Source organism: Sorex fumeus, unplaced genomic scaffold (assembly GCF_029834395.1).
Source record: "Sorex fumeus unplaced genomic scaffold, SorFum_2.1 ptg000063l, whole genome shotgun sequence".
Taxonomy (NCBI): Eukaryota; Metazoa; Chordata; class Mammalia; order Eulipotyphla; family Soricidae; genus Sorex; species Sorex fumeus.
This window is the reverse complement of record NW_026606120.1, coordinates 77027845-77054332: the sequence shown is the minus strand read 5'-3', so window position 1 is coordinate 77054332 and position 26488 is coordinate 77027845. Positions and strand designations below refer to the sequence as shown.

Here is a 26488-nt window from a genome sequence, read left to right as displayed (position 1 = left end):
ACCAAGGGGACCCAGGCCATGGCCCTCTGCCCGGCCTCCTTCCAGGGGCAGCTTCCTTGGCCCCTGCCCCCCCCCTCCAGTTTCTTCCTTGCACCTCAGGTGTGACTGGATACCCCCCCACTCCCAGAGCCCCGAAGCCTCTCTGGTAACCCCAGACCTTTTCCTGCTGTTTTAGCTGAGTGGAGCCCGTTGCCCGTGCTTCAGGGCTTGGGTTTTGTGGTTGCACCCATTTGGGTTTCCAGCGAGGATGCAAAGTGCTGACTGAAACCATAATGGGCTGCTGAGAGACCAGAAGCAAACAAAAAAGCCGGGGCTAAGAAAACGCTGCCTGGGCTTTTACAAAGAGAAAGGAGCCTGCGTTCTCCTCAGCCTGGTCCTGAGACATCTCCACTCCCCGTGCCCCAGCCTGCAAGGCACACTGAGTGTCCCGGCCAGGAAGAGCCTGTGACCCTGCACAGGCCCCCCAGGAATCATGGGCTGAGGCCAGGAGAAGGGCTGGCATGCCAGGAGTTTGGAGACTGTTTGCCTTGGAACCAGGGTCCTCAGTCTCCTTGCCCCAAGTGGACGCTGTCTGGAGGATGCCACAGAAGGGGCGGGGAGGGAAATGACTGGGTCAGGGGAGCCAACGCTGAGGTTCATGTAGGGGTCTAACATTAATTTTAGGGTTGCTGGGGGGGGGGCTGAGCACACTCCAGCACTGTTTCACTGCAGAGGTGACTCCTACCTGGTCACTCAAAGATTACTTCCGGCAGTACTCAAGGGACTTTCCAGGGCTGGGGATTAAACCCCGAGCTCCCGCATGCAAAGCCTGCTCTCTGGCTCCTTGAGCCTCCTGGACTCCAGGGAACCTCCTTTACAACGGTCCCTCTGCTGCTTGCCCATTGCACGGGGACTGGAATAGGCACTTCTGGGTCATCTGTTGCTGGGTGGCAAATGCACTTGAACGGAGAAACGGGATCGCGCTGAACTGCAGTTTCCTTTGTTGAGTTGGTCCCAGGTTTGTTTTGAGAAGGCTAGAAGGCCCGGGGGAGGCGGAGATTAAGAGCCCAGCACCCCCCACCCCCCCACCGTGCTATCTGCAAACCACAGCCGCCAGCACGTGGGAGGCGCTGGGGAACTGACTGGCCCCAGCTTGCCCCCTCTCTGGGTCACCTGGGAGCACCAGCCCCGATTTGGGATTTTTTGCTGTTTGAGCAGTGTTTGGGGGAGGGCTGCTCTGAGCACACCCCGTTCCCTCCCCCAGGGTGAGGGAAGCAAGCTCATTGGCTGGCATGAGGCAGAGGGGCCTTTAAAAAGGCCAACGTGTCCAGGCTGGGGACCGGAGCCTGTGTGACAGGAAGGCCCGTGGGTGCCCTCCTTCGTGGGCACCATGCAGCTCTCTCTCGCCCTGTGTCTCGTGTGCCTGCTGCTGCAAGCTGCCTTCCGCGGGGGCGTGGGACAGGGGTGGCAAGCCTTCAAGAATGATGCCACGGAAATCATCCCCGAGCTGGGCTTGTACCCCGAGCCCCCGCCAGAGCTGGAGAACAACAAGACCATGAACCGGGCAGAGAACGGGGGGAGGCCACCCCACCACCCCTTCGAGACCAAAGGTAGGGCTGGAGGAGCGAGGGTTTAGCAGGGCTCAGGGAGCGTCCGCTGGGGTGGGCAGTCAGACATTGCCAGCATGGAGGCAGGGAAGGGGTGCCAGCCGGCAGACTGCAGGAATCTGAGGTTGGAAGAGGCTGCGGGGAGTAAGGACACAGCCCTGGGGTGGGCACAGGGGCTCCAGGCCCTCCCAGGCACAGGGTACTTGCTCTGGCTGGAGCAGCTGTGAGCACCTGCTGGGTACTGGACACTCAGGTGGGCTGTGCTGTGCCCAGCAGCTGTTGGTGGGTCAAGAAACTGAGGCTCTGGGCCAGAGTGGTAACACAGCGGGGCGGGTGCTTGCCTGGCAGACAGCTGACCCGGGTTCAATCCTTGGCATCCCATATGGTCCTCTGAGCACTGCCAGGAGTGATTCTTGAGTGCAGAGCCAGGAGTAACCCCTGATCACCGTCAAGTGTGGCCTTACAACAAAAAAAGAAACTGAGGCTCTGAGATGAAGTGGCCTGTAAGAGGAAGAGTCGAGTTTGCAGCCAGTTTGCTCCATGGGCCTCAGAGCCCTGTGGGGGCTGGAAACAGGAGCAGGACCCCTCAACATTTAGAAAGGGGTGCCATACAGGCACCCCCTTGGCCCCCAGCTCCATCTTTTCCCAGGAGGAGCCCCGCTATAACTGCGCTTCCGATTGAGGTAGCGGCTGAGTCAGTCCAGGGCAGGGGGGGTGGGGGGGGCTGCTCTGTTGCAGGGGGGCGGTGGGAGGCTCTGATCCCCACATCTGCTTTGTCTCATTCTCGCGGGGGGTGGGCAGAGGGCTGAGTCACAGGTCCGTGGAGGGCACCCTGGATTCCCGGTCAGGTTTGTACAAGGTGGTGTCAGGGCCAGGTAGGGGACACAGCTGGCCCTACAGCTGGGAGGACTCTTAGAGAGGACCTCGCCACCCTCCAGCTATTGTCCACGTGGGATAGGGGGACACTGCCCAGGGCCACCCCAGAGAAGATGGAGGCACCTTGGACCTATAATAGAGGGGCAGGCACAGCCCTCTCTGCCTGCCCCCTGCCCCCTCCCCAGTCAGGGCCCCTCCCGCAATGATGCTTCAGGGGGGCCGAGTCCCTGGTGCGCTGCACTCCCAGAAACCACAGCCACCCACTCAAAGCAGAGCCAGTGTCTGCAGAGAGGGCCTGGCCAGCCACTATTCTAGAACACCCTGATGCCAGTCCCCCCCCCCGCCCCCGCCACAGGAGCAAGGGCGACCCAGCGGACCAATGGGGACCTCCCCATGTCTTGTTCTCGAGCCTTCCTGGGTCTGCTTCTGGCTGTCGTCCCAGGAGCTCTGGCATCCTCAGTGCCACATGTAAACTGTCCCCACAAGCCCACCGGGGTGGACAGGTGCTCCTTGAGCCATGTAAAAGCGCCCCTTTTTAAAAGAGATACGATGAGGGTGTCCCTGGGGAAGTAAGTTGGGCCTGGAGTGTCCATCTACATGACATGGAACAACTGATTTGCCTGGCACCTCGCCTGGTACACAGCAGGTGCTTAATCCGTGCTTGTTACCACTGATGCGCGGAACCTGCAGGTTTTATTTCTAACTGTTTTTGCTGAGGTGCTGAATTTACAATGCCGTTCATCACACTTTTCGTGGTGACACCACATCATTCCAACACAGCAACCATCTGCGGGTTTCAGCGGGAGGCGAGCCCCTCCCGGAAGGCAGGAGAAGGCCCCCTTGGGTGCTCGGCACATGGCTTCCACCCTGGAGGGGGCTTCAGGGGAGCGGAGATAGGAGACCCCCTTGCGGAACCTCAGAGCAGGTGCTGGGCTGTCTCTGGGCCTCAGTATGCTCAGTGACAAGGAGGGCTGGGACCTGGCACCTCTGATCCCTTTCAAGTCTAAAGACTTCTCACCCCTCCCCTCCCAACCCATCCCTCCAGCCACTGGCCCTGATTTATTACCCTCAATTAACCCCTATTCCTTTCTCCTGCCCCCATCCCTCCCAGGGGGGCCGGAAAAGGAATTTGGGAGAAGCCAGAGCCACACAGAAGATTGGCTAAGTCCCTAAGAGGGCCAGACAAGGACCCTGGGGCACAGAGGTGACAGGTGGATGAGGAAGTCCCTCGCTGCAAACCAAGGCTCTGAGATGCAATAGCCTGTAAGAGGAAGAGCCCTGTTGGGGCTGGAAACAGTACAGGGGTAAGGGGCTCTTCTAGCAGGTGGCCAACCGGGGTTCAATCCCCTGCACCCCGTGTGCTCCCCTGAGCACAGAATCAGTAGTAAGCCTTGAGCGCTGCCAGGTGTGAGCCCCCAGTCACCCCCAACCCCCAAAGACAATCCTTACCGTGCCAGGCTCTGCACTGGCCGTGCCGGACAGTCCTTTTGGCAGCTAGGCAGCACAGAGGGCTCGAGTAACATGTGCCACACAGGCGCGTCGGTCCCCGCGCACGCGGTCCGGGGTGGGGATGGGAGGTGGGGAGGAAGTGGCAGGAGCCCCGCTCACGTCCGCCCGCCTCTCTCCGCAGACGCGTCCGAGTACAGCTGCCGAGAGCTGCACTTCACCCGCTACGTGACGGATGGGCCGTGCCGCAGCGCCAAGCCGGTCACCGAGCTGGTGTGCTCCGGCCAGTGCGGGCCGGCGCGCCTGCTGCCCAACGCTATCGGCCGAGGCAAGTGGTGGCGGCCGAGCGGGCCCGACTTCCGCTGCATCCCCGACCGCTACCGCGCGCAGCGGGTGCAGCTGCTGTGTCCCGGCGGCGCCGCGCCCCGCGCGCGCAAGGTGCGCCTGGTGGCCTCGTGCAAGTGCAAGCGCCTCACCCGCTCCCACAACCAGTCGGAGCTCAAGGACTTCGGGGCCGACGCCGTGCGGCCGCACAGGGGCCGCAAGGCGCGGCCGCGCGCGCGGGGTGCCAAGGCCAACCGCGCCGAGCTGGACAACGCCTACTAGGACCGCGCCCGGCTCCCGGCCCGGCCCACGCGCGGTTGCAGCGTCTGTGTTTTTCTTTTCAAATGCATGCCACCACCACCCCCCGGGGCGAGGGGTCGAGACCTTCTGAGTTAAGCCCCGCCGATCCCAAGGGGCTGGCATAAAACAAACAAAAAAAACCTTAATAACCCTCTTCCCGCCCACTGAGGGGGTCCCCCAGGGCCGGGGAGAGGGCTGGGAGTCGCATGGACACGGAGCCACAAAGTCCTACCCCCCTGGGGCAGCCTCCCTTTGTGGGTCCCCGCATCAGACCCGCAGCATCAGACGAGGCAGCAAAGGAAGCATTTCCAGGGAGCGCTGGGGAGTGAGAAGCGTTGGGGACCGGTTAAGAAGGTTCCAGAAAATTCCATCCTTCAACAAGCTTGCTGCGACTTATTGGCGCAGAGAACGCAGAGCCGGGGTGTATGGAGAGGGTTTCTGGTCCTGGCTCTGCCACCGACTTGCTGGTACTGACTTTGGACTCTGCTCCCGTCTACACCTCAGTTTCCTCTTCGGAAAAACAGAAGTGGGGGTGGGAGTCGGAATCTACAGGAGGAGGAGAGAGAGGTAGAATCACTGCCCGGCCAGGGTCACTTCCAAAATGAGGTTCTGCTCCCCGCTCCCCCACCTAGGACATCCAAAGGCGGAAAAGGAGCAGGAGAAAAGAAAGGGGGGGGGGTGAAGAGGAAAGGCATTTATAGCCGCCAAAATGTTTCCCCACCTGTCCTTCCTCCATCTTCCATCCCTCCATTGCTAGCATCCCACCCAGCGGTGGAGAAGGAGGCCGGAAGTCATCCCCTCCCCTCCCCATCCCAAAGAGCAGCCCCATTCCTACCCATTGTCAAATCTCTGTCCTAGACCACAATAGGGTCTGCAGGCTTCCTTGGCCCCTTGCACACACCGACCTGGAAAGTCATGCATGGTGGCGTGACATGTCTTTTGGTCCCTTATGTTTCTGAGGACCACGGCGAGGCTGCAAAGTCAGGCGAGGCCTGACTGCAAAGCCAACTCACTACCTTCCAGACATCTCTTGGAGAATCATTTCCAGACACCTTTTTCTCTCTGTGTCATTTTTCATTGTCATTTTTTTTTTTTGGAAACCAGAAGCACATGCCCTAGTGAAACCTGCCAGGCGGCTATTGTTTTGTTGTGTTTTATTTTTATTTTTTTGCAATCCTTTGATGTGTGGGATTTGCTCACAGGAATGAAAGTAGTGGTTTCTAAAAAAAGGGTTAAGTTACATATTTATTTTCTCACTTAAGTTATTTATGCAAAAAGTTTTTCCTGTAGAGAAGGGCCACGTTCATTTTGCTTTGTGAAGTACCAATCTGTTCTGCCGAACCCAGAGGCGTTGTCAATAAAGACCGTGAATCATTCTGGCGAGGATGTGGTGTCGGGTGATTTTTCTCCATCACGCACTGTCTTCTCTGTCTGAGGTCACCAGGGCTTAAAGGTTGGAGCCTGGGAACTGCCCAATGGTTGCCCCTATGGCTTATGGTCTTCCTTGAAAGGTCAAGTTTGGGCTGGAGCAATGGCACAGCGGGTAGGGCATTTGCCTTGCATGCAGCTGACCTGGGTTCGATTCCCAGCATCCCATATGGTCCCCTGAGCACCGCCAGGAGTAATTCCTGAGTGCATGAGCCAGGAGTAACCCCTGTGCATCGCCGGTGTGACCCAAAAAGCAATAAATAAATAAATAAAGTCAAGTTTAAGTTCCTCAGCTGCCTTTGCACACCTGGACATCTTCCTACGGCAGATCAACGTGATCACCTCAGCCTCGTTTCTCCTTCTATAGCGCTTTCCCCAGACTGTTCTTTTCTTATCCCACCTCGGCTCAGAGTTCTTCCCTAGCTCCCCGTTATCTATAGTTCACGTCAGGCCCTTCCTGGCCCCTCGCTCCTGAGCTTCTGAGCTTCTCCATGGAGCACCTTCTGTCCTCATCCTGGGAACAGCCACTCCTGCTCTTTCTTTAGCATTCATGTTCCTTCTCACCTCTTTCTGAAACTTTCCAGAGATATTCTAAGCTTCCTGGCTCTAATGCTCTCAGAGGTCTCGGTCCCTACTTTGGCTCCTGACTTTGGGCCTCCCCTCGCATTGATTCAGGGATCACCGTGGGACAAAGCCAAGTTCCATTCAAGACCAGCTCACAGAGCTCAGCCCAGCCTTCTCCCCACCCCCTCTGGGAATTTGGTGGGGAGGGTGCCAGGGATTGATCCCAGTATCCAAGAGAAAGCCCGCATGCTCCCCGGGGGTTCCATCCCCAGCCCTTCAGCAGGAAATGTAAGATTTTGTCAATGTCTTGCTTTTCTCTCCAAGTTCTGTTCACCACAACTGCCGGTGGGGTTGCTGGCTACATGTGGGGTGCCAGCTGGCACTCAGGAGACAGAGACTGGATGCAACCAGGAGGAAAAACTAATTGCAAAGCTTTAAATCAGATCCAGTTAATCTTGAGGTAATTCAACCTCACCATCCACTGGAAGTTGAGGCCTGCCCCCATGAGTTTTCAGTTTAACTCTTTCTGGCCCGTCCTCAATCCATGAACCCCGAGACTAACAGATATCAGGGGGTGTTACTGCCTCCAGGCCCTATGAGGTCTCACTGAGGCCCACAGAGGGATTCCAGGCTGGGTGAGGAGCGTTTCTGGGACCGTGTGGCACAGTGAGTGGGGGGACACAGGCCCTAGACAGCCATCCTGACAATTCACTCATTTGGCAGAGATTTGGCACCTGTTGTTCTGTACAAAGTGTCCTGGGACCAGGGACAGAGGTGAGGGAAGTCTGCAGAGATGGGCTGAGAGGTTTGCCAGGGGAGAAGGGCACAGACAATGCCCGCAGATGGCCTGGCTCAGGGAAAGGCGCAGTGCCCACCCGGCTGCGATGGGCACGTGGCCTGTGTGCAGGCAAGTGAGACTCCATGATTCACCACTCCTCGGTGGGAAACGAGTCCGCCCAGGAAATGGGGATTTCAAAAGCTGCACACACGGCCCCACTGCACTGGGTCTGGGATGCAGAGAGACGGGAGAGACCAGGCCAGGCTGCATGCCTGTGTCATAGGGAGAAAACACAAAACAGAACAGGAGATTCAATGGCTGGCTTGGAGTTATTTACAGAAAGTTACATCAGAAATACTTTGCTGGGGTGGAGGGAGGGCAGGTTTAACTGCAGGAGACTGTGTTCTGGGGTACAATCAGACGGGGCTTGTAGTAATAGTCTAAAAAGCAGACTCAGAGGGACAGAAAAAAATGGGTCTCTGTCTCTCACATACTCCATGAAGTGCTCCCTATACTCCAGATATTCATCAGGCCCCCCCCTTTTTTTTCTTTTTGGGTCATACCCAGCGATGCTCAGGGGTTACTCCTGGCTCTGCACTCAGAAATTACTCCTGGCGGTGCTTGGGGGACCATATGGGATGCCAGAGATTGAACCCAGGTTGGCCGTGTGCAAGGCAAATACCCTCCCCACTGTACTACCACTCCGGACAGGCCCCTTTTATGATCAGGCTCACATATTGTCCTGAGAGCATCACCCGGAGTAATTCCTGAGCACCGAGTCAAGAGTCAGCACTGCGCACCATCGGGTATAGCCCCCAAAACTAACCCTTTTATTTAGTTTGTTTGGGCGGTACCCAGCAGTGCTTAGGGCTGACTCTTGGCTCTGTGCTCAGGAATCATTCCTTGGGGTGATAGTGCCAGGGATTTTACCCAGGTCAGCCACATGCAAGGCAAATGCCCTGCCTGCTGTACTGTCATTCCTGTCCCCTGAGCAGCCACCTTTACAGAGGAGGGAGGGGCAAGGAAACTCAAACCTACCCCTCGCCCTTGAGGCAGGATGGAACTGGGGTGGGATGGGACTGGGTGCCCACGTTCCTGTGACCAGCCTGTCCCTTGCCCTGAGGTTTCCAGCACTGCTCCCATCCCTCACTGCACCCTGCACCCTGCTCCTTCCGTCCACCAGCTGGCACAGGGACAGGCGCAGGCTCCACTGTGTGACGGCTCTCACCAAGAGCTGAGTTGCCTCTGGTAGCAAGAGGGGAAGGACAGGGGATGTGGCCCTTAGTTCATGTGCTCATGAGCCTGGTTTTCTCAGAGGTTGTACCCATGGACATCACTCTTACTCTCAAAAATTGTTTGGGCTGGGGCCAGAGATACAATACAGGGCTGAAGGCACTTGTCTTGCACACGACCATCCTCAATTTGATCCCCTGGCACCACATATTGTCCTGTGAGTATCACTCAGCGTGATTCCTGAGCACTGAGCCAAGAGTAAGCCCTGAGCACCACCAGGTATGGCCCCCAGACCTAAATTAGTAAATAAGAAGTTTGGACAATAAGCTCTATGCTGTTAAGGGATGCCACTTTCTGTGCAATGATGTGTCCTACTGCCCCATGTCTCATTGCCACTACTTCTGGCATCCCCATGTGTCTGGTGGAGGCTGGTCACCCTCAGACAAGTGTCACTGCCCCTGGCCATCCAGGCCAGTCCCAACCTCTTTGCTTGTACTTTCAGAGCATTGCTGCTGAGAGCTGACCCCAAAGCAAGCCCCCAGCCCTAGTGAACCCTGACTCAGCTCTGGGCATGCACACCGACCCCTTTAGTCTAATTAAGATTCTTCTCTTTGGAGCCCAGGTGGATAGACAGAGGGGGTGGAACATGGTGGCCGAGGGAGGGGAATACTGGATTTCTGGGGAAAGGAGCTGTTTGCCTCCAAGGTTAAGTTTATCATTTCACTGGGAGTGGAGTGGAGATGGCAGAGAGGTGATGTTACGGTATGTAAGATCCAGGCATGAAGGCTCCGGAAAGGAAAATGAAGCTGGTGAGCAGAGAGAGCCCCGGAGGAGAACAGACCAGGCCTCTGAGGAGGTGGCATTTGAATTGAGATCTAAATGCAACTGGGGGTTTGGTGGAGTGGGAGGGGGGGCTGCAACATGACTGGGGCTGCATGTATCAGGAGGGACACACAAGTGCCCTGCAGATATGTGGGGGTGCTGAAGGACACCACTAATTGCCTTGGATGTCTTTCAGGCGTCTTTGTGCCAAGACTAACCCCAGATCTGGAAGCCAGCGTGGTAATTATAATTATAGTGGGAAGGTGTGTGCGTGCATGTGTGTGTGTGCGTGCGTGCGTGCGTGCATTCGTGCGTGCATGCATTTGTGCATGCGTGTGTGTGTGTGTGAGTGTGTGCGTGTGTGTGTGTGTGTGTGTGAGTGTGTGCGTGTGTGTGTGTGTGTGTGTGTGTGTGTGTAAGAGGTTTCTCTGTATGCTTTCCTGTCTCTCCAGGTGTCGGATCAAGTAGCCCCAGAGGAGAATCATTTGCATGTTTAATGACTTGCAGACTGGTACCTTTAAAGTGCCTCACAGGTTGGTTAAGGTTGGCTGTGCGCACACACCTGGGCAGGTGATGTCTTTCTTCCAGAACACATCTACACTGTGGAATTCAGCGACAGTGGCCAAAGTCTGCACTTTCCCTCTGCTGACTGCCCGCAAAACGCAGCCTCCATAGCCACAGGATAGCTCAGCCCTGGAAAGCACATGTGTGCCGGCACCCCCTCCCCTCACCCCCAACACCTACCCTCGACAGGTAAGTCAACGTCAGTTATACGCAGGGTCAGACTGTGCAGGTGAGGCCCTGGGGCAGGGAGCAGAGACTGGAGGGTAAGGAGTCTAGGAACGAATTCCTTCTGGAAAGCTTCACTTCCCAGAACACTGGCAGCCCCACACAAATCTGCTTCGAGAAGATGCCTTTTCCCTTTGCCTTTTTTTTTCTTTGCCAGTGGTTGGGGGGTTTGCACAGTCTTCCTGCCACGTGTGTTCATGTGTTTGCCTGCACATTGCACACCACCTCACTCTGAATGGGCAGGTCAGACTCTCCCCAGTGCTCCTCCTGTTTCTTCCCTCCTGATTCGAGGGCTCCTGGGAACTGTGGGTGTGGGGAAACTGACAGTCACATGGGGAGGTCCCTGGGAGTCACAGCTTGAAACAGCACGGCCAGGCCCCCCCGAGAGAGTCAGGCTGAGACAGCCCAAGGATGTTGTGTGATTTCTTCACACACTGAGCTCTGGCCACACACCCCACCCTCCTGCATCTGGGAGCAGCTGTGTGCAGAGAGACCAGAGAACTGTCTTCTCTATCCTTTCCTCATCTCCACTACCTGACTGGCATCTGTTCTAAAGAACAAAGGGAAGGGGGCTGGAGCTACAGTACAGCTGGTAGGGCGTTTGCCTTGCATGTGGTCGACCTGGGTTCAATCCCCAGCATCCCATATGGTCCTCCAAGCACCTCCAGGAATAATTCCTGAGTGCAGAACCAGGAGTAACCCCTGTGCATTGCTGGGTGTGATCCAAAAAGCAAAATGAAGAGTGACTAAGGTGCTCACCTTGTCGTGGCTGACCTAGGTTCAATTCCCCCCAGCTATCCAGGAGAGGTTCCTGAAGCCAGGAGTCAGCCCTCAGCACAGCCAGGTGTGGGACTCAAAGAAACAAAACAATGTTTGATTTTCTGCTACTGGACATACAATGTTTTCACCTGTACATCCCCACCCCAAGCCAGTTTCTTCCTCTCCAGAAGCATTAGTCTATATGCTCACGCTTTTCTACGTTTACAACCAGTACTCAAACAAGTCTGGTTTCCAGCTTTACATGCACTCTATCGCATTAGACATACTCTGAAACTCATTTCTTTTTTTTTTTCAACCTAAACATAAACTTTTAAGAGGATGCGAAAAATAGTAGAGGGGTTAAGACATTTGCTTTGCCTGTGACTCACCTTGGTTTGATCATCAGCACTGAATATGGTTCTCCGAGTCCCTCTAGGACTGATCCCTGAGCACACAAGCAGTAGGAAGCCCTGAGCATTGATAAATTGGTCTATAATCACCACCCTCCCTCCTCCGACCCTCCCTCAAAAAAAAAAACCCACAACTATGCTTTTAAGATCTTGCTATAGCACTGTAACACTGTCCTCCCATTGTTCATCAATTTGCTCTAGTGGGCACCAGTAACGTCTCCACTGTGAGACTTGTTGTTACTGAGTTTGGCATATCAAATATGCCACGTGGAGCTTACCAGGCTCTGCTGTGCGGGCGGAATACTCTCGGTAGCTTGCCAGGCTCTCTGAGAGGGGCGGAAGAAATGAACCTGGGTTGGCCTCGTGCAAGGCAAACGCCCTACCCACTGTGCTATCACTCCTACCCAAGATCGTACTATGCTGATTATTTTAAAATTTATTTTACATTATTTTTTTTGGGGAGGTTACACCTGGATGTGCTCAGGGGTTATTCCTGGCTTTGTACTCAAGAATTACTTGGGGAACCATATGGAATGCCAGGGATCAAACGCAGGTTGGCCGTGTGCAAGGCAAACGCCCTACCCTCTATGCTATGGCTACTGCTTTGTGCTGCTCATTTTAAACAATTGGACCCTTTGACATAATGTGGTGATTCCACTATTCATATCTTTTTCTGCTGGTGGGCATTTAGGTTATTTCATTTTTTTTTTTTTTTGCTTTTTGGGTCACACCGGCAATGCACAGGGGTTACTCCTGGCTCCGCACTCAGGAATGATCCCTGGCATGCTCAGGGGACCATATGGGATGCTGGGAATCGAACCTGGGTTGAACCCAGGTCGGCTGCATGGAAGACAACTGCCCTACCCGCTGTGCTATTGCTCCTATTTCAATGTTTTTGGGGTCACAGGCAATGATCTAAGACATGGCCTGCATTGATTTCCTGATAGAGCAGATGGCAGAGTCTCCAGACCAAAAGGGGACCCTTAATAGATTAGAATGCAAATGTCAAATGGTGTCACTTCATGGCTCAAATTCCTCCTGGCTCCCTGTTATCTAAATGATAAATACAGCCTCTCGAGCTTACCCCGACAGGACCCACTTTCTGCCTATCTGGTCAGCCGCACCCCCAACCACTGGCCTCCTTTATGTCATTCCCAGGAATAATGCATCGTCCTTCCCCTTTTGTTGTTACTGTTGCAACGACCAGGGGTCATACACATGTTTGGTTGTGGTGTCCCTGTGTGTGTGTGGGGGGGGGGCACATAATTCTGGTTTCTTTTTTTTTTTTTTAATCTGTGGCACACACCCAGCTGTGGTGCTCTGGAGCCCCAGAGAACAGAGCTGCTAGATCATGCTCCTGGAAGGGTTAGGGGGGCTGTATATGGTGTGTGTATGTGTGTGTGTGTGTGTGTGTGTGTGTAGTACTATCTCTCCACCCTGGCCCCACTGTCCACTCCCGGCCCCAAATGTATTCCTTTTAACTTAAAAACAAAAACAACCCCCCAGGAGTGCCCTACCCTCAGCTGCACGGGCGGTCCTGCTGTTCCAGGCACGTTTCTCACTTGTCTGGGTTCCATCTTCAAGTCACACCTCCGGGGTGGGGCTGGCCCCTGTGCCCTGCCCTTCCTGCATTCCCAGGACTGACCTTGGCTGCCTGCCCCCCTGACTTTGAGATGATGGAGAGCAGGGTCCAGTTTTTGGCCACCTGGCATCCATTGGTGTCAGTGTTGTTGCAGGCAGAGAGATGGAGTGGGTTGAGGGAGCTGGTATAGGGGGCTGGGGAGAACTACACTAGTTGGAACCTAAACCAACCCCAAGGCCCAAGGCATGAAGGCCTTTGAGACACAGAACTCATCTGAGGAGACCTGGGAAACCCTTGAGGATGCAGAATTCCAGGCCCAAGCATGATTCGCCCACCCCCACCTGATCCTAACCTCCCACATCCCAGGAATGAGTCTCCCTCCACCCTGGATCAAAGGCTGGGCTAAGGATATAGAAGAAGACCACCAACATCTCTAAGCTCTCTGCCCTGGCAACAGCCTTTGGGGAAAGTTCTGGAAAACTGTATATATAACCTCACTTGGGGCTGGAGCGATAGCATAGCGGGTAGGGAATTTGCCTTGTAAGTGGCTGACCCAGCGACCCAGGTTTGATTCCTCTGCCCCTCTCGGAGAGCCTGGCAAACTACCAAGAGCATCTCCCCACATGGCAAAGCCTGGCAAGCTACCTGTGACGTATTCGATATGCCAAACACAGTAACAAGTGTCACAATGGAGATGTTACTGGGCCCGCTCAAGCAAATCAATGAACAACGGGAGGACAGTGACAGACAGTGATAACCTCACTTGGTGGAGGAAAAGATGCACATTTGCCCGCGTCTCTCCTGAGGTGTGGACAGTCTTACTTTAGGATGCATTTCCCCTGGGGAATGGCCCAAACATCCCTGCATGGGTTAGGTGCATTTCCTTTTCCACTCTGGAGAAGCCCGTGTCCTCTCTTGAGCACCTCATTCTCTCCCTTTATTTCCTGAATAAAGGTGTTCTATTTTGTCTCCTCCTGAAATTCTTTTTCTTTGAGGGTAGGTAACAGACACCTGAAAATGCCCGGATAAGATTTAGGACGGACTGACTTTCATGCAAAGAGCAATTCTTTGCCCCAGCCTGAGTTCTATAACTCCCTGAGAAATCGGGTGCTGGGGATCATTTTCCACGCTGGGAGGAACAAGTGGAACCCAGGTGCAGTTTGCTGACCGACTCATGGGGCTCGTGGGACGTTGGGTCTGCTCTGGCAGGAGGTCATGACAGACTCAGCAGTCCTCCAGTTGCCCAGCACAGGTGACTGAGGTGAGGAGAGCAGAGCTGAGACTTCCGCCTCCCCCTTCCCCCCTGCACATAAGCCCCCCCCCAGGGAACCCTGCTCCTTCTGGGGATCACATCTCCCACCCGGAACAGCTTTCCCCATGTCTGCTTCTGCCTCTCAGCAGGAAGCTCCATGAAGCGGGTCCCTGAAGTCACAGGGTCAGTGGGGAAACCATATTTGGAGCAGGAAGGGATGGGACAGGCATTTGGCCTTGGGATGAGACTTGAGTAGTGAGAATGACAAGGGGCGGCTTCCAAGAGCTCGGAGACAACCTTTCCCAAAGATTTCTTTCATACACATTTCTCAGTCACTTTGCAAAGCTGTTATGGGGTGGGTAGCTATTGGGGGAACAGGGTCCCTCCCAAAAAACTGAGCCTTCGGCTGTTCACCCAGGACATTATCAAGCGCCCAAATTATAGATTCCTCTATCACGTGGCTAACAATTTGGTGTTGCGGTGTTAGGTTATTTCTATGTCTGGAGAAAACAGCTTAGCTCTGCCTAAAGAAATAAATGATATCATTTTTCATTCAGGCAACCAGATTCCTGGGTAGGAAAAGCTCCCTGGGGAGGCAGCCGGACAGCTTGGCTCCTGGGAGTCTATTTACATCTGTCAGCTTTTCTAATCTGCCTTCCTTCCTCTGCCCGTTTCCTTCCCTTGCTGAGGCGGGGCCAGTCCAGAGCCTGGACTTGCAGGCAGGCCTCACGTATCCCGGGGGTGGGCGGGGGAGGGTGGTGTTTGGGTGGTTTATCCCCCCCCCCTTTCTTTTTTCTTAGAAACCAGCCTCAATTTGAGATAATGACTCTCCTTGCTTGTGGGGGATCGCTATTTGTAGAGATGTATTTTTTCCCCCGAGTCTGTTGGGCTAAGAGAAGTCGAAACGAAAAGGGAACATTTTTCTAAAAACGTTGCCAGACGGTTCACAGGGCACCAAGGGGGCTTGTTCCCCCTTTGGAGTCACCTGCTCCCTGAGAGCCAGGTACCCCTCTTCTGAAAGGAGGCTGGAGCTGGGAGCCATGGGCGACGGTGACGCGAGTCTCAGGGTGCTCCTGGAGCCATCATCAGCCCCCAAGCTTGCTGGCGCTTGGGGGACCTTTTGGTCAGACTTTGCCAATGTGTTCCAGTTCCTGCAGGGGGGCGCCCACCTCCTCTCCCACCCCCTTGCCAGTGGGTGTCTCCCTCCTTGCCCCCTGGGCCCCCTCCACCCACACGGCCACTTGGGCAGTTCCTCGAAAGCACTAGGCTGCTTGCTTGTGGCCACTCGCTTCTCTCACACCTTGAACGCTCAGATCCTCTACCTTCGCCTCCGAGACCCAGCGCCCCTTCTTGGCATTAGATGGGGGATGGGGTCAGGGAGTGTCAGCTAACACGTGTCAGCTGTGGTGGCTGCAGGAGGGGGTCATACATGTGCTTGTGGGTCTCCTTCAGGCATTGGGGCTGCCAGGAGCACAGTTGGTTCTGGGGCCCATGCTGGGATCAAACTCTTGGCCTCAGGCCTTCCTCGGGCACTTTTTTTTTTTTTTTTGGCTTTTTGAGTCACAGCCAGCGATGCACAGGGGTTACTCCTGGCTCTGCACTCAGAAATTACTCTTGGTGGTGCTCAGGGGACAATATGGGGTGCTGGAAATTGAACACGGGTTGACCGTGTGCAAGGCAAATGCCCTATCCCTGTGCTATTGCTCCAGTCCTTCCTCCCCCCACCCCTCCTTATTTAAATAAAAATTTTGGCAGTGCCACACCCAGCAGTGCTCAGGGCTTATTCCTGGCTCTGAGCTCAGGGATTACTCCTGGCAGGGCTTGGAGGAGCATTTGGGGTGTCGGGCATCGAACCCCATCAGCTGCGTGCCAGGCAAATTGCTCTGGCCCTTCAACCCTCCCCTTTGGTCATTTTTGTCTCAGTGTCAAATCTTGTCACTTTGGCTGCCCAGAACTGATCTCTGTGAGGCAGAGGGGCAGAAAGACCAGCGGGGACCAGAGGGACTCCGCTGTTCTTGCTCAAGCCTCTGTCCCTCTTCCCACCTGGGGCACCGACCTCAGTCCAGAAGCTGCTGCTTTGCTCTGATGTTCCAAATCTCATGCATGCTCCCCTTCTGGCCAACTCCGCTCCTGACCTGCATGGAGCAGAGGATTCTGGGAAGCAAGTTCTTGTAACTACATCCAGCCTGGGGGATCTGCCCTGGATGATTCCCACCAAGCTCCACCCAGGCCGAGCTCCCTTCCTTAGCTGGGCAATTCCCTGGGGCTTCGGATTCCATCCCGTCCCTCAGGCACATTCTTGGAGCTGTCCCTGGCCATCTTGGGATGCCCTTGGTACTGAGCCAATTGCAGCTCTGCTCTTGCTGTGTTTCCCTCAACACCAGGTCGTGGGGTGTCTTGGGGATAGGGAATGGGGGGCTGGCCATACTCAGGGAGCTGCTGCTGGTGTGCAGAGGTCCCAGGAAGGGCAACCATTTGCTGGGCTTCGAATAACCCGCTGGGGGTCAAAATTCAGAACCCCAGGGCTCACTTTGCTAAGAATATGATTTGGGGCTGTGGGCCCCGGAACCTGCATTTTCAGCTACCACCAGGGGTGATTCTGACGTCAGCTGTCCACCCCATTACCCCAAAAGGCCAAAACATTTCTTACAGTTGGCGTTATGATTATAAAGAATCTAGTATGTGCCGTCCAAGCCCGACTCTATAAAGAGAGGGACACGCTGCCTTTTCTAACGCTGGAGAAAAAAAGGTAGGGAGAAGACTTTTATGTCATCTGGTCAACAGCACGTACTGGCAAACTATTTATCAGCCCACAGAGGTTTCCCTTCACTGGGTGAGAGTCACTTGATCACTTGACATCCCATTACTCATCGATTTGTTCAAGCAGGCGCCAGTAATGTCTCCATTCGTCCCTATCGTGTGCTAGTGTAGCCCAATGGCGTCTGCTCGCTCCAGGAATACAAAGAGCCTCAAACTGATCATTCAGGGTCTTGACGAAGAAGTCTGACCATCTCATAGGTGGGCGACCATGCAATCTTTTGAAGTCCTGTGGAATCCAGTAGGTAACGGCTCTATTCCAGTGGTCATATCCAAATCGCATTGTGTGTCCAGCCCATCTGATTTTCGACGCCTTAGCAAACGAGACAGCATCCCTGATTTTCGATTGTCAATGGAGGTTGGAACTCCGGATTCTTTCTCTCACTTGAGTGAAGATTGATTCTCCAAGCATAGGTCTTTCTATTCCTCTTTGGGAGACCTGAATAGCATTCTCATCCTGTTTTCATAGGGCCCAGGTCTCTGAGGAGTATGTTAATGCAGGAAGAATGGTGGAGTTGAAGAAATGTGCCCGGAGCCGGAGGTTCTTTGTCCTCTTAGTTATTTCTTCGATGCTATTGAAGGCATTCCATGCTGCTCTCTTCCTCTTGCGCAACTCAGGTGCCAGGTCATTTGTCATGTTGAGTTCTCAACCTAGGTACACATAACTGCTGCAATTCGGAAATGTTCATTCCATTGAGAGCAAATGGAACATCAGGAATGTCCGTTTGTCATAAACATTGTCTTGGTGAGATTCAGCTGCAGTCCGACCTTTTGACACTCACAGTTGAAGTTGGTCAGCATTTGTGCCGCGTGGCTAATGTTTGGTGTTATTAGAACGATGTCATCAGGTGACACTTCACTGGGTGAGAGTAGATGAGAGAATTTAAAGGCCCCCCCTTTTCCTGAAGGGATTCGGTGGGGAAGGCAGTGGGGCGAGTGGGGGGTACAGGTGTGGAAGCTGCCCAACTCGCCAGGACCTGGCCTCAAGAAAAGCTCTTTGTCTTCATGGTGATGCTGAGATGCGCTGGGTTGCTGGGACCCGCGTCCTGAAGGGGGCTCAGAGACGGGACCCCACAGCCTGAGCTCTGAGCACCTCCCGTGGGGGTCCCCTGGGCAGAGGAAGCAGATTCTTTCCCCAATGCATCAGGGAGGGAGAAGGGGTGCTGGGGGCCTCCTCTGGCCCCGATGGCTGGGGGTGAGGGGAAGCAGGCAGGGGTGGGGTGCAGCAGCCTGCCTCAAGGCTGGACCAGGCCAGCAGCCACAACACGCCACCTCCCACACAGCTGGCCAGCTTTAACATCTGCCCCAATCTCTGCTCGGTCTCCTCTGTTATGTAATTTCTGGGCCCTCCTGATGTCTCAGTCGGGTGGTGGGAGTTTGAGTTTGCCCCCACCCCCCGCTTCTACCTGCCCATGGCGGTGGTTGGGCAGGGGGGCTGCTGCTGGCTCCCATCTCTCAGATTTGGACCTTATTTTTTTTTAGCAGCAGAAAGCAAATGAGTCTACACACAATCCCACCCCTCCCGGCGAAGTGGATCCACTGACATTTCCTCTCTTCCTTCTGGGGATCTTAGTGGGTGGCACCTTCTCAACTACCAATCACATTCCAGGCACCACCCTCTCACCACCCCCCTCCCCGCCCCATCATTCATGAAATCAAGGACACCTTTATCACTCTCAAAGCCCAGGAAATCCCAAGGCTTTGGGAGTTGGGGACTGTGGACAAGGACCTGAATATCTCTGTGAGAAGAATGAATGAATGTCTCTGAGAAATATATGTTGATCAATGGATGAAGATCTCTGTGAGAAATATATGTTGATCAATGAAATAATCAAACATGTATTTTCTTTTTAAAAAATTGAATCACCATGAGTTGCAAAGCTACAAAGATATTTATGACTGAGTTTCAGGCATACATTGTCCTCACACCCATCCCTTCATCAGTGTCCATTACCCTCCGCCAATGTCCCCAGTTTCCCTCCCGCCTTCACCCTTCAGGCACTTTTCCCCTCCCTCATTGTCCCAATTTTCCCTTCCCTAACTTATCCCCCCATAGCTACCCCAGTGCCAAGCTTCCTACTGAAGAACAGTTCTCCTACTCTTTGTTTCTATTGCCATTGGGCCTTTCATATTCCCCTACATTGTGTCTTATATCCCACCTATGAAAGAGATTATTATGGGCAACTGTTTCTTTCCCTCTGACTGACTTCACTCAACACAACCTCCTCCAGATCCACCCACGTTGCAGCTAATTGTATGACTTTATCTTTTTCACTGCTGGGTAGTATTCCATCAAGCATGTCTTTTCTTATCATTGCCTTGTTGCTCCCTCAGCCCTGTCTGAGAGGAGTCTTTGATGCCCTCAGTGGTTACAAAAATGCATTCTCCCTGACTAGAGAGGGCACAGGCACCATGTCCTTCTGGAACTCTATTCATCTTGCAAAGCTAAAATTTTCTACCTAATTAGATCACTACTGCCCATTTGTCCTCCCTGAAGTCCTGACACCACAGCCAGGGCTGCCCTGGAGATGCCCGGGGGCCATCATAGTCTCACCTGACAGTGTTTGGGAATCATGTATTTGGTCCCCGTTGAGGATTGAACTTGGAGCCTCTTGATGCCAGGCACGTACTCTGACCTTGGAACTACTTCCTCAGACCCTTAATGACCATTATTTTATATTTGAGGGGGAAGAGTGGGCCATATTCAGCAGTGCTCAGGGCTTACTCCTAGCTCTGTGCCCAGAGATCCCTCCTGGTGGGGCTTGGGGAACTATATGTGGTGATGAGGATAGGCCAAAACCAGGTTTGGCCACATGTAAGCTTTAGCTCTGTGCCATCCTTCCAGCTCCATTAATCTTTTATTAACAATCACTTTAAAAAAACGTTGGCTTCCTTGAATGCAATGAAACTTTTTTCACTCGCATCTCTCTGCATGTTTTTATCATCAAAGTCCCTGTGAAAACAGTGAAACAGTGTGCATGAGAAGAAATGACTGCAGACAACTATGACCAAGCATCACTGGTAAGTCGAGGGCACCATGATGGAACTCTTGGGATTAATGACAAACCTGCCCAGCTTTTGACGGGCTGATTTATCAAGATGTGAATGAAGCCAGAAATGATCAACTAGCTCATGGAAAAGAATTTATAGTGCCTTTTGTGTCTGTGGTCAGAGTAACCACGGATGTGGTGAAGTCAGAATATGTAACGGCAGCCACAAAATGGATTTAGGTTTTTGTCTTGCAAAATCCATCTGAACTTCATGGCTCCATTCAGTCAGCCCAGAGATTAAGTCATCATCGGCCAGGGTTGCAGAAAAGGCTAAATCAGATGCCGACAGCCTGGGGCAACATATGGCCCAGAGCCAAGTCTACAAGTGTAACTCAAGAAGCATCAAGAACAGAAGTTTTCAGGGGCGGGAGTAATAGTACAGTGGGTAGGGCTGTTGCCTTGCACATGGTCGACCTGGGTTGTTTGATGCCTACTATCCCATATGGTCCACAAAGCACTGAAGTGCAGAGTCAGGAGTGACCCCCAAGCATCATTGGGTGTGCCTTCCCCCAAGAAAGAAGTTTCAGGGGTCAGAATGATAGTACAGTGGGTAGGGCATTTGCCTTGCACATGGCTGACCTGTGTTTGATCCCCAGCATTCCATATAGTCCGCTGAGCACCACCAGGAGTAATTCCTGAGTGCAGAGCCAGTAACTTCTGAATGTATCTGGGTTGCAAAAAAAAAAAATTTCAGTGCTCAGCATCTGCTGAAAAGGAGCAAACTAAGGTGTGCAGGAAATTTTAGAAATGGGACTCCAGGGCCTGAGAGATAATACAGTAAGTAGGGCAGTAGGCAGAGGGATTGCCTTGCAAGTGGCTGACCTGGGTTCAATCCCTGGAACCACTTTAGCGCTCTACTTCGAGGAGTGATCTCTGATCACAGAGAGAGGAGTAAGCCAGCAGCACTTCCAGGTGGACCCCACCCCCCATCTCTCTCTCTCTCTCTCTCTCTCTCTCTCTCTCTATATATATATATATATATATATATATATATATAAAACCAGAGCTAGAGTGCAGCAGGGAGGGCACTTGCCTTGCATGCAGTCAACCTGGGTTTAATCCCCGACCTCTCATATGGTCCCCTGAGGACTGCTAGGAGTGATTCCTGAGCACAGGGTGAGGAAGAATCCATGAGTATCATGGGTGTGGTCCCCAGGCCCCAACAAGTGACTCATAATCCCTCCCTTGAAATATTCTCCATGAATACCCCAGCCCAGACTTTGCTCATGTCTACTCTCTTCTATATGAGGGCTGGCCCCCTCTCCATCTGGGGGCGTCTTCCCCCTCTTTTCTTCTCCATTTCACTGTTGGGAGCAAAGACCTTCTCCCTTCCTTTATTACTCTCCTATAGCTGCTGTAAAACAAATTATTAGATGCATAGTGACCTCAAACCACACGAAGAGTCACCCCACTGTTCTGCAAGCTCAAAGTCTGATGGATCCCAGTGGGCACAAACCAGGATGCCAGGGGGCTGCGTTCCCAGCATGGGGAGAGCGATTCCTTCTCCTTGCTCTTTCCAGCTTCTCCAGGCGGCCAGTGCTCGTAGGCTCCCGGCCCTTCCATTTCCAGCGCCAAAACACGTAAGGCCCTGGACTCCGTCCCCATCCATACCACATGTGGCCTGCAGGCCCTCAAGCCCCCGCCCTACCCCAAATGGTTCCCACGACAATGAAGAGAAAGAAAAGCTTTCACCAAGGTAGCAAGGTGCATAACCCCTGTTATGGTGCTCATATGGTGCTCATACGGTGTTATGGAAAGAAAAGCCTTCCGCCTCCCTTTTGCCCATGTATATACCCTCATGATTACATTGTGCCTCTGGAAAATTCCACGGCCCAGGCCTGCAACATCCCCTTTGCCATTGAAGGGAGTGCTCAGACACACAGAGATGAGGAAGGGAACTTTTCATGGAGGGGTTCTCTGGCTACCCACCTTGTCTGGCCGCTAAATGCTCCTAATTTCTCTCTAGCCTCATGGGAGTTTCTTTATCTCCCTCTGCTCCCGTTTTCCCGAGCCCTTCAGCATTCCTGTTCTATGCCGGGCTGTTCCCTCGCCTGTCCAGCGAGGCCCTGAAGACTGAGTCCTCCCCACACCTCCCGCCTGGCTGGGGCTGACGCCACACTGGAAACAGGGCCCAGCAGGGCAAAGCTCCATCAGCCCAGGTGTCCTCCAAACCTGCCCTTTGGGCCACCCTGCCACTTCCAAGTGCTTTCTTTCCACTCTGACCGGCTCCGTCGTCTCGCTACTTGGAACAGTAGTGAGCAGCAGCGTCTTCGGCCTGTGCGTGCGCTGGCCTCAGGCTTCCAGGGCTTTTTTAAAAGCGCACTCATTTTTTTTTTCTTTTTGGGTCACACTCGGTGATGCACAGGGGTTACTCCGGGCTCATGCACTCAGGAATTACTCCTGGCGATGTTTGGAGGACCATATGGGATGCTGGGAATCGAACCTGGGTCGGCCGCGTGGAAGGGAAACGCCCTACCCACTGGACTGTTGCTCCAGTCCCACACACTCGATTTTTATGCAGTTGGAAGCCCCATGTGGAACTTCTAATTTTCAAGGTTTTGTTTGTGTCCTTTTGTTTGGGGCTCACATCGGTGGTGCACAGGGCTTCCTCCTGGCTCTGCGCTAAGGGATCACTCCTGGTGGGTATCAGGGAACCATACAGGGTGCTGAGGATTGAACATGGGTCCACCTGCTGTGCTATCACTCTATTCCAACCTTATCTGCTGTAGAATCACTCCGGTCCCACAAGCTTTATCATTTATAATTTGCAAGCAGAGAGAACCCCAGCATGTGGGCCTAGAGGAGCTTTCTCTATCAAGGGGAGAACCCACCATAACTTCCTCCCAGAGGAGACCAGCCAGGCTGAAGCTTCCTCGGACCTCCCATATGGGGGACCCAGAGCTGGGCTGGGGACAGGATGTGGGAGGGTGGGAGTGGGGACATGCTGACTACGTGGATGATGTCACTGTCCTTTAGGAGGCCCTGAACCCTCAGAAAACCTGCTGAGAATCATAGGTGACGTAAGAGGGCCAGGCAGGGAGGCTCAATGGCTATTTCCGGAAAGGGAGGAAGTTAGGGTTCCTGGCCAAACCTCCTGCAGTTTAGCCCTTCCACTGGCTTAGTTTGAACAGAGGACAGAAAAGCCAACAAAAGACCCTTGTTATGGCGTCAGGTCACAAGGAGCAGAGCTTGTTCTGTGCAGGGAAAGTTCCAGACCCTAGAGCGTACAAAGACCCCAGGCTCTTTAATTCAGTGAATGGGAACAACCTCATCTCTGCCCACCGTCGTCCCCCCCCCCCCCACCTCCACCCGCCTTTGAGACATTCCAAACATTTCCAGAGCCCACCCGGAACTTAAATAAACACCCCAGGGGATGGTGAGAGTCCAAAACAAAAATAAACTTAAATAATATCCCAGAAAATTGTAAATTGTGTATTTAGGAATTGGAATGTAGCAGGCAGAGTTTTCTCTTCCTCTATTATAGCTTTCATGAAAGGGAAACAAATAATAAAGTTTCCCCAGGCTAAAGTTAGAGTGGACATATAGTTTACACCAGAAAATATCCCGTCAGGCATCAATTTGGAATGCATGTACTTCCAGTGTGAAATACTCTCCGTGACCACAGGCCAAGAGCAGGGTGGCCGCTGTGTGGTCCCAGGGCTGGGGACGGGAGGGAGCTCTGGGGTATTTGTTGAACGTTGATCATGCATCTGATGCAGGCTTGGATGCCTTCCCAAGTCTGGACAATCACGCTGAGAAGCGGGTTCTTCCTAGCCTTGCGTGGTAGCGGGGGAAATTGAGGTTTGGCACAGCCAATGTCACAGGAGCAATAAAGTCCTTGAGCTGAAAGACAGTTTGTCATAGGGTTTATCTGTCTTACTGCCCCGATAGTTCATCATAGCCAAGAGTTCTCTCTCCCTGAGGGCCTCTGAAGGGATTTGTAAGAAGTTCATTTAAGGGGCTGGAGCGATAGCATGGTGGGTAGGGCATTTGCCTTGCACACGGCTGACCTGAGTTCGATTCCCAGCATCCCATATGGTCCCCCGAGCACTGCCAGGGTGCTCAGTAATTCCTGAGTGCAAAGCCAGGAGTAACCCCTGAGCATTGCCGGGTGTGACTCAAACAGAAAGAAAAAAAAAAAGAAGTTTATCTAAGAGTCGACTTTTGTAAAAATGATCTGTGGTTATTGAGCAGTTTCTGGGTGCGCCCACTAGGGAGGAGCAGAACTGGGGTCTCATACCCAACTAATCCAGTCCTCTGGGTTTGCTTCCCTGAAGGGGCCCCCTTTCCTTCTCCCTGATTCCCACCTTCCATTTTCTCTTCCCTCTCCTCAGCACAGGAGACCACATGTGCTGCAGGTGTGGGGGAGCCCCCAAAGGCGAGATGGGGGCCCTCTGTGTTGAAAACAGAAGCCTGCTCTTTCCTCTAGCTGAATCTGAATCTCTTAGGGCTCAGCCCAGGACAGGCGGCTCCCCTACAACCCAAGGTCTAGAGCTCTGGGCTCCTGGGAACTCTGGGGGTCCCACCTGATCCCCTTGGTAGAGGATCCCCTGGACCCTCAGACTCGAAATCTGTTGGGGCATAGCTGTCAGCTCAGCTTGGTTCCAGCACTTCCTGCTCCCTAGTGCCAGAGGCTCTCCCAAGATGGTGAGAATCCTCCTCTGGCAGGGCAGTGGAGGACCAGCCCCTGCCTGCACAGACTATGGAGGAGGCCTTGCCCAAAGCACCAGCACTCTGCTTGCCTGTTGGTCCTTGGATGGTGCCAGTCTGTGGTCACTATCTCCCACTGGGTGGTCAAGCTGCTCTCTTCCTCAACTGCCCCCGACCCCGCCCAGACTCCCCTTCAGCTTGGGGTCTCCTGTGCTGGGTGACCTCAGGAAAGGCACATGACCTCTCTGAGTCTGAGTTCCCCTGAGAAGTAGGAATGATTAATAACCCTCCCCCCTGCCCCGCTGTGCTCCCCAAAGTACAGGCGCTGAGCTGTTGTTTGCTCTTTGTCTCCAGATGGAGCTCTAAGCACCCCACCTTCAGGCTGTGTCCACACCCCAGAACCGAACGCGGACCTGGTGTTGCTGAATGAGCCCTTATGGACCAAATCAACTGAGGCCGCACTCGCAGAAGTCGGTTGGAGGTTAGTTCCCTGCCTTTATTGCCCCCCAAGGAACTGCCACGGTCCCTGGATGACTGTAAGGTAAAGGTAAAGGCCCTCCCGTTGATCGTCGATTTGCTCGAGCGGGCCCAGTAACGTCTCCATTGGAGACTTTGTTGTTACTGTGTCTGGCATATCGAATACTCTCGGTAGCTTGCCGGGCTCTCCGAGGGGGGGGGAGGAATAGAACTCGGGTCGGCCATGTTGGCTGCGTGCAAGGCAGACGCCCTACCGCTGTGCTATCACTCCAGCCCTGTTTACAGATGACTATATACAAATTTTTTAATTCGGGGGGCCAGAACAATAGTATAGCTGGTAGGGCATTTGTCTTGCATGCTGCTGACCTGAGTTCGATCCCTAGTATCCCATATGGTCCCCCAGGAACTGAAGTGCAGAGCCAGGAGTAATCCCCGGGCAACATGGCCCCCCATACAAAAAAAAAAAAAAGAAGTTTCAGGGGCTGGAGTGATAGTACAGTGGGTAGGGCATTTGCCTTGCATGTGTTTGATCCCCAGCATCCCATGTGGTCTCCCGAGCACCATGAGGAGTAATTCCTGAGTGCAGAGCTAGGAGTAACCCCTGAGCATCACTGGGTGTGGCCCAAAAACCAAAACACCAAAATAAAAGACATTCTTTTATTTCCAGCCCCACCAGGAGCCACTTCATCCCCCCAGTTTCCTACAACAGCTGTCAGCCCTGCACCGCCCCTGGCCTCTTGGTGGGAGTGGACGAAGTTTCCTCGGCAGATTAATGAGGGTTTGAGCCTTAGAGCCGAGAGCACCAGCCAGTCAGGACAGTGCGGATGTGTGAAGGCCCGCACCACGCCCGGTGCTAAGGTAGATGCAGAACGCTCGGTGGGGATGGCTGTCTCTAGCAGCCCTGTCTCTGGCTCAGCTGGGAACCCGAGTTTCCAGAAGGAGATGCTCTCCCAGGGACTGTTCTTCACGGTGTGGACACTCCAGGGTCCTCCTTCAATTCTCTGGGCTTCTTCATGCCACAGCTGCCCCTGGACCAGGATCCTTGGGGGTGGTGCGGGGCCCTTGCCTTCCCACGGACAGGTGTGCTGCCACCACGGCCACATTGAGGGCCTATGATGAGCCGGAAGCGGAAGTCCCAGACTCTCCTGCCCTGTTATTGACAGAAGCTTAGCTGCAAAGGAAGAGAATGCAGGAGCCGGAGAGAAAGCATAGCAGGGCATTAAGCCGGCACTTGCCTTGCACGTGGCTGACCCAGGTTCAATCCCGGCACCACATATGATCCCCTGAGCCACACCGGAAGTGAGCCCTGAGTGCAGAGCCAGGCGGAAGCCCTGAGCAAGGAGAT

The 26488-nt window shown here is 53.8% G+C and overlaps 1 protein-coding gene across 1 annotated transcript; it reads left to right on the top strand.

Moving 5' to 3' along the window:
* The first annotated feature begins 1341 nt into the window (after positions 1-1341).
* On the top strand, positions 1342-5169 carry SOST (sclerostin). The gene is made up of 2 exons (XM_056126839.1): positions 1342-1589; positions 4093-5169. The coding sequence occupies exons 1-2, from the start codon at positions 1370-1372 to the stop codon at positions 4512-4514; spliced, it is 642 nt and encodes a 213-aa protein (XP_055982814.1). The 5' UTR covers positions 1342-1369; the 3' UTR covers positions 4515-5169.
* Positions 5170-26488: the final 21319 nt, after the last annotated feature.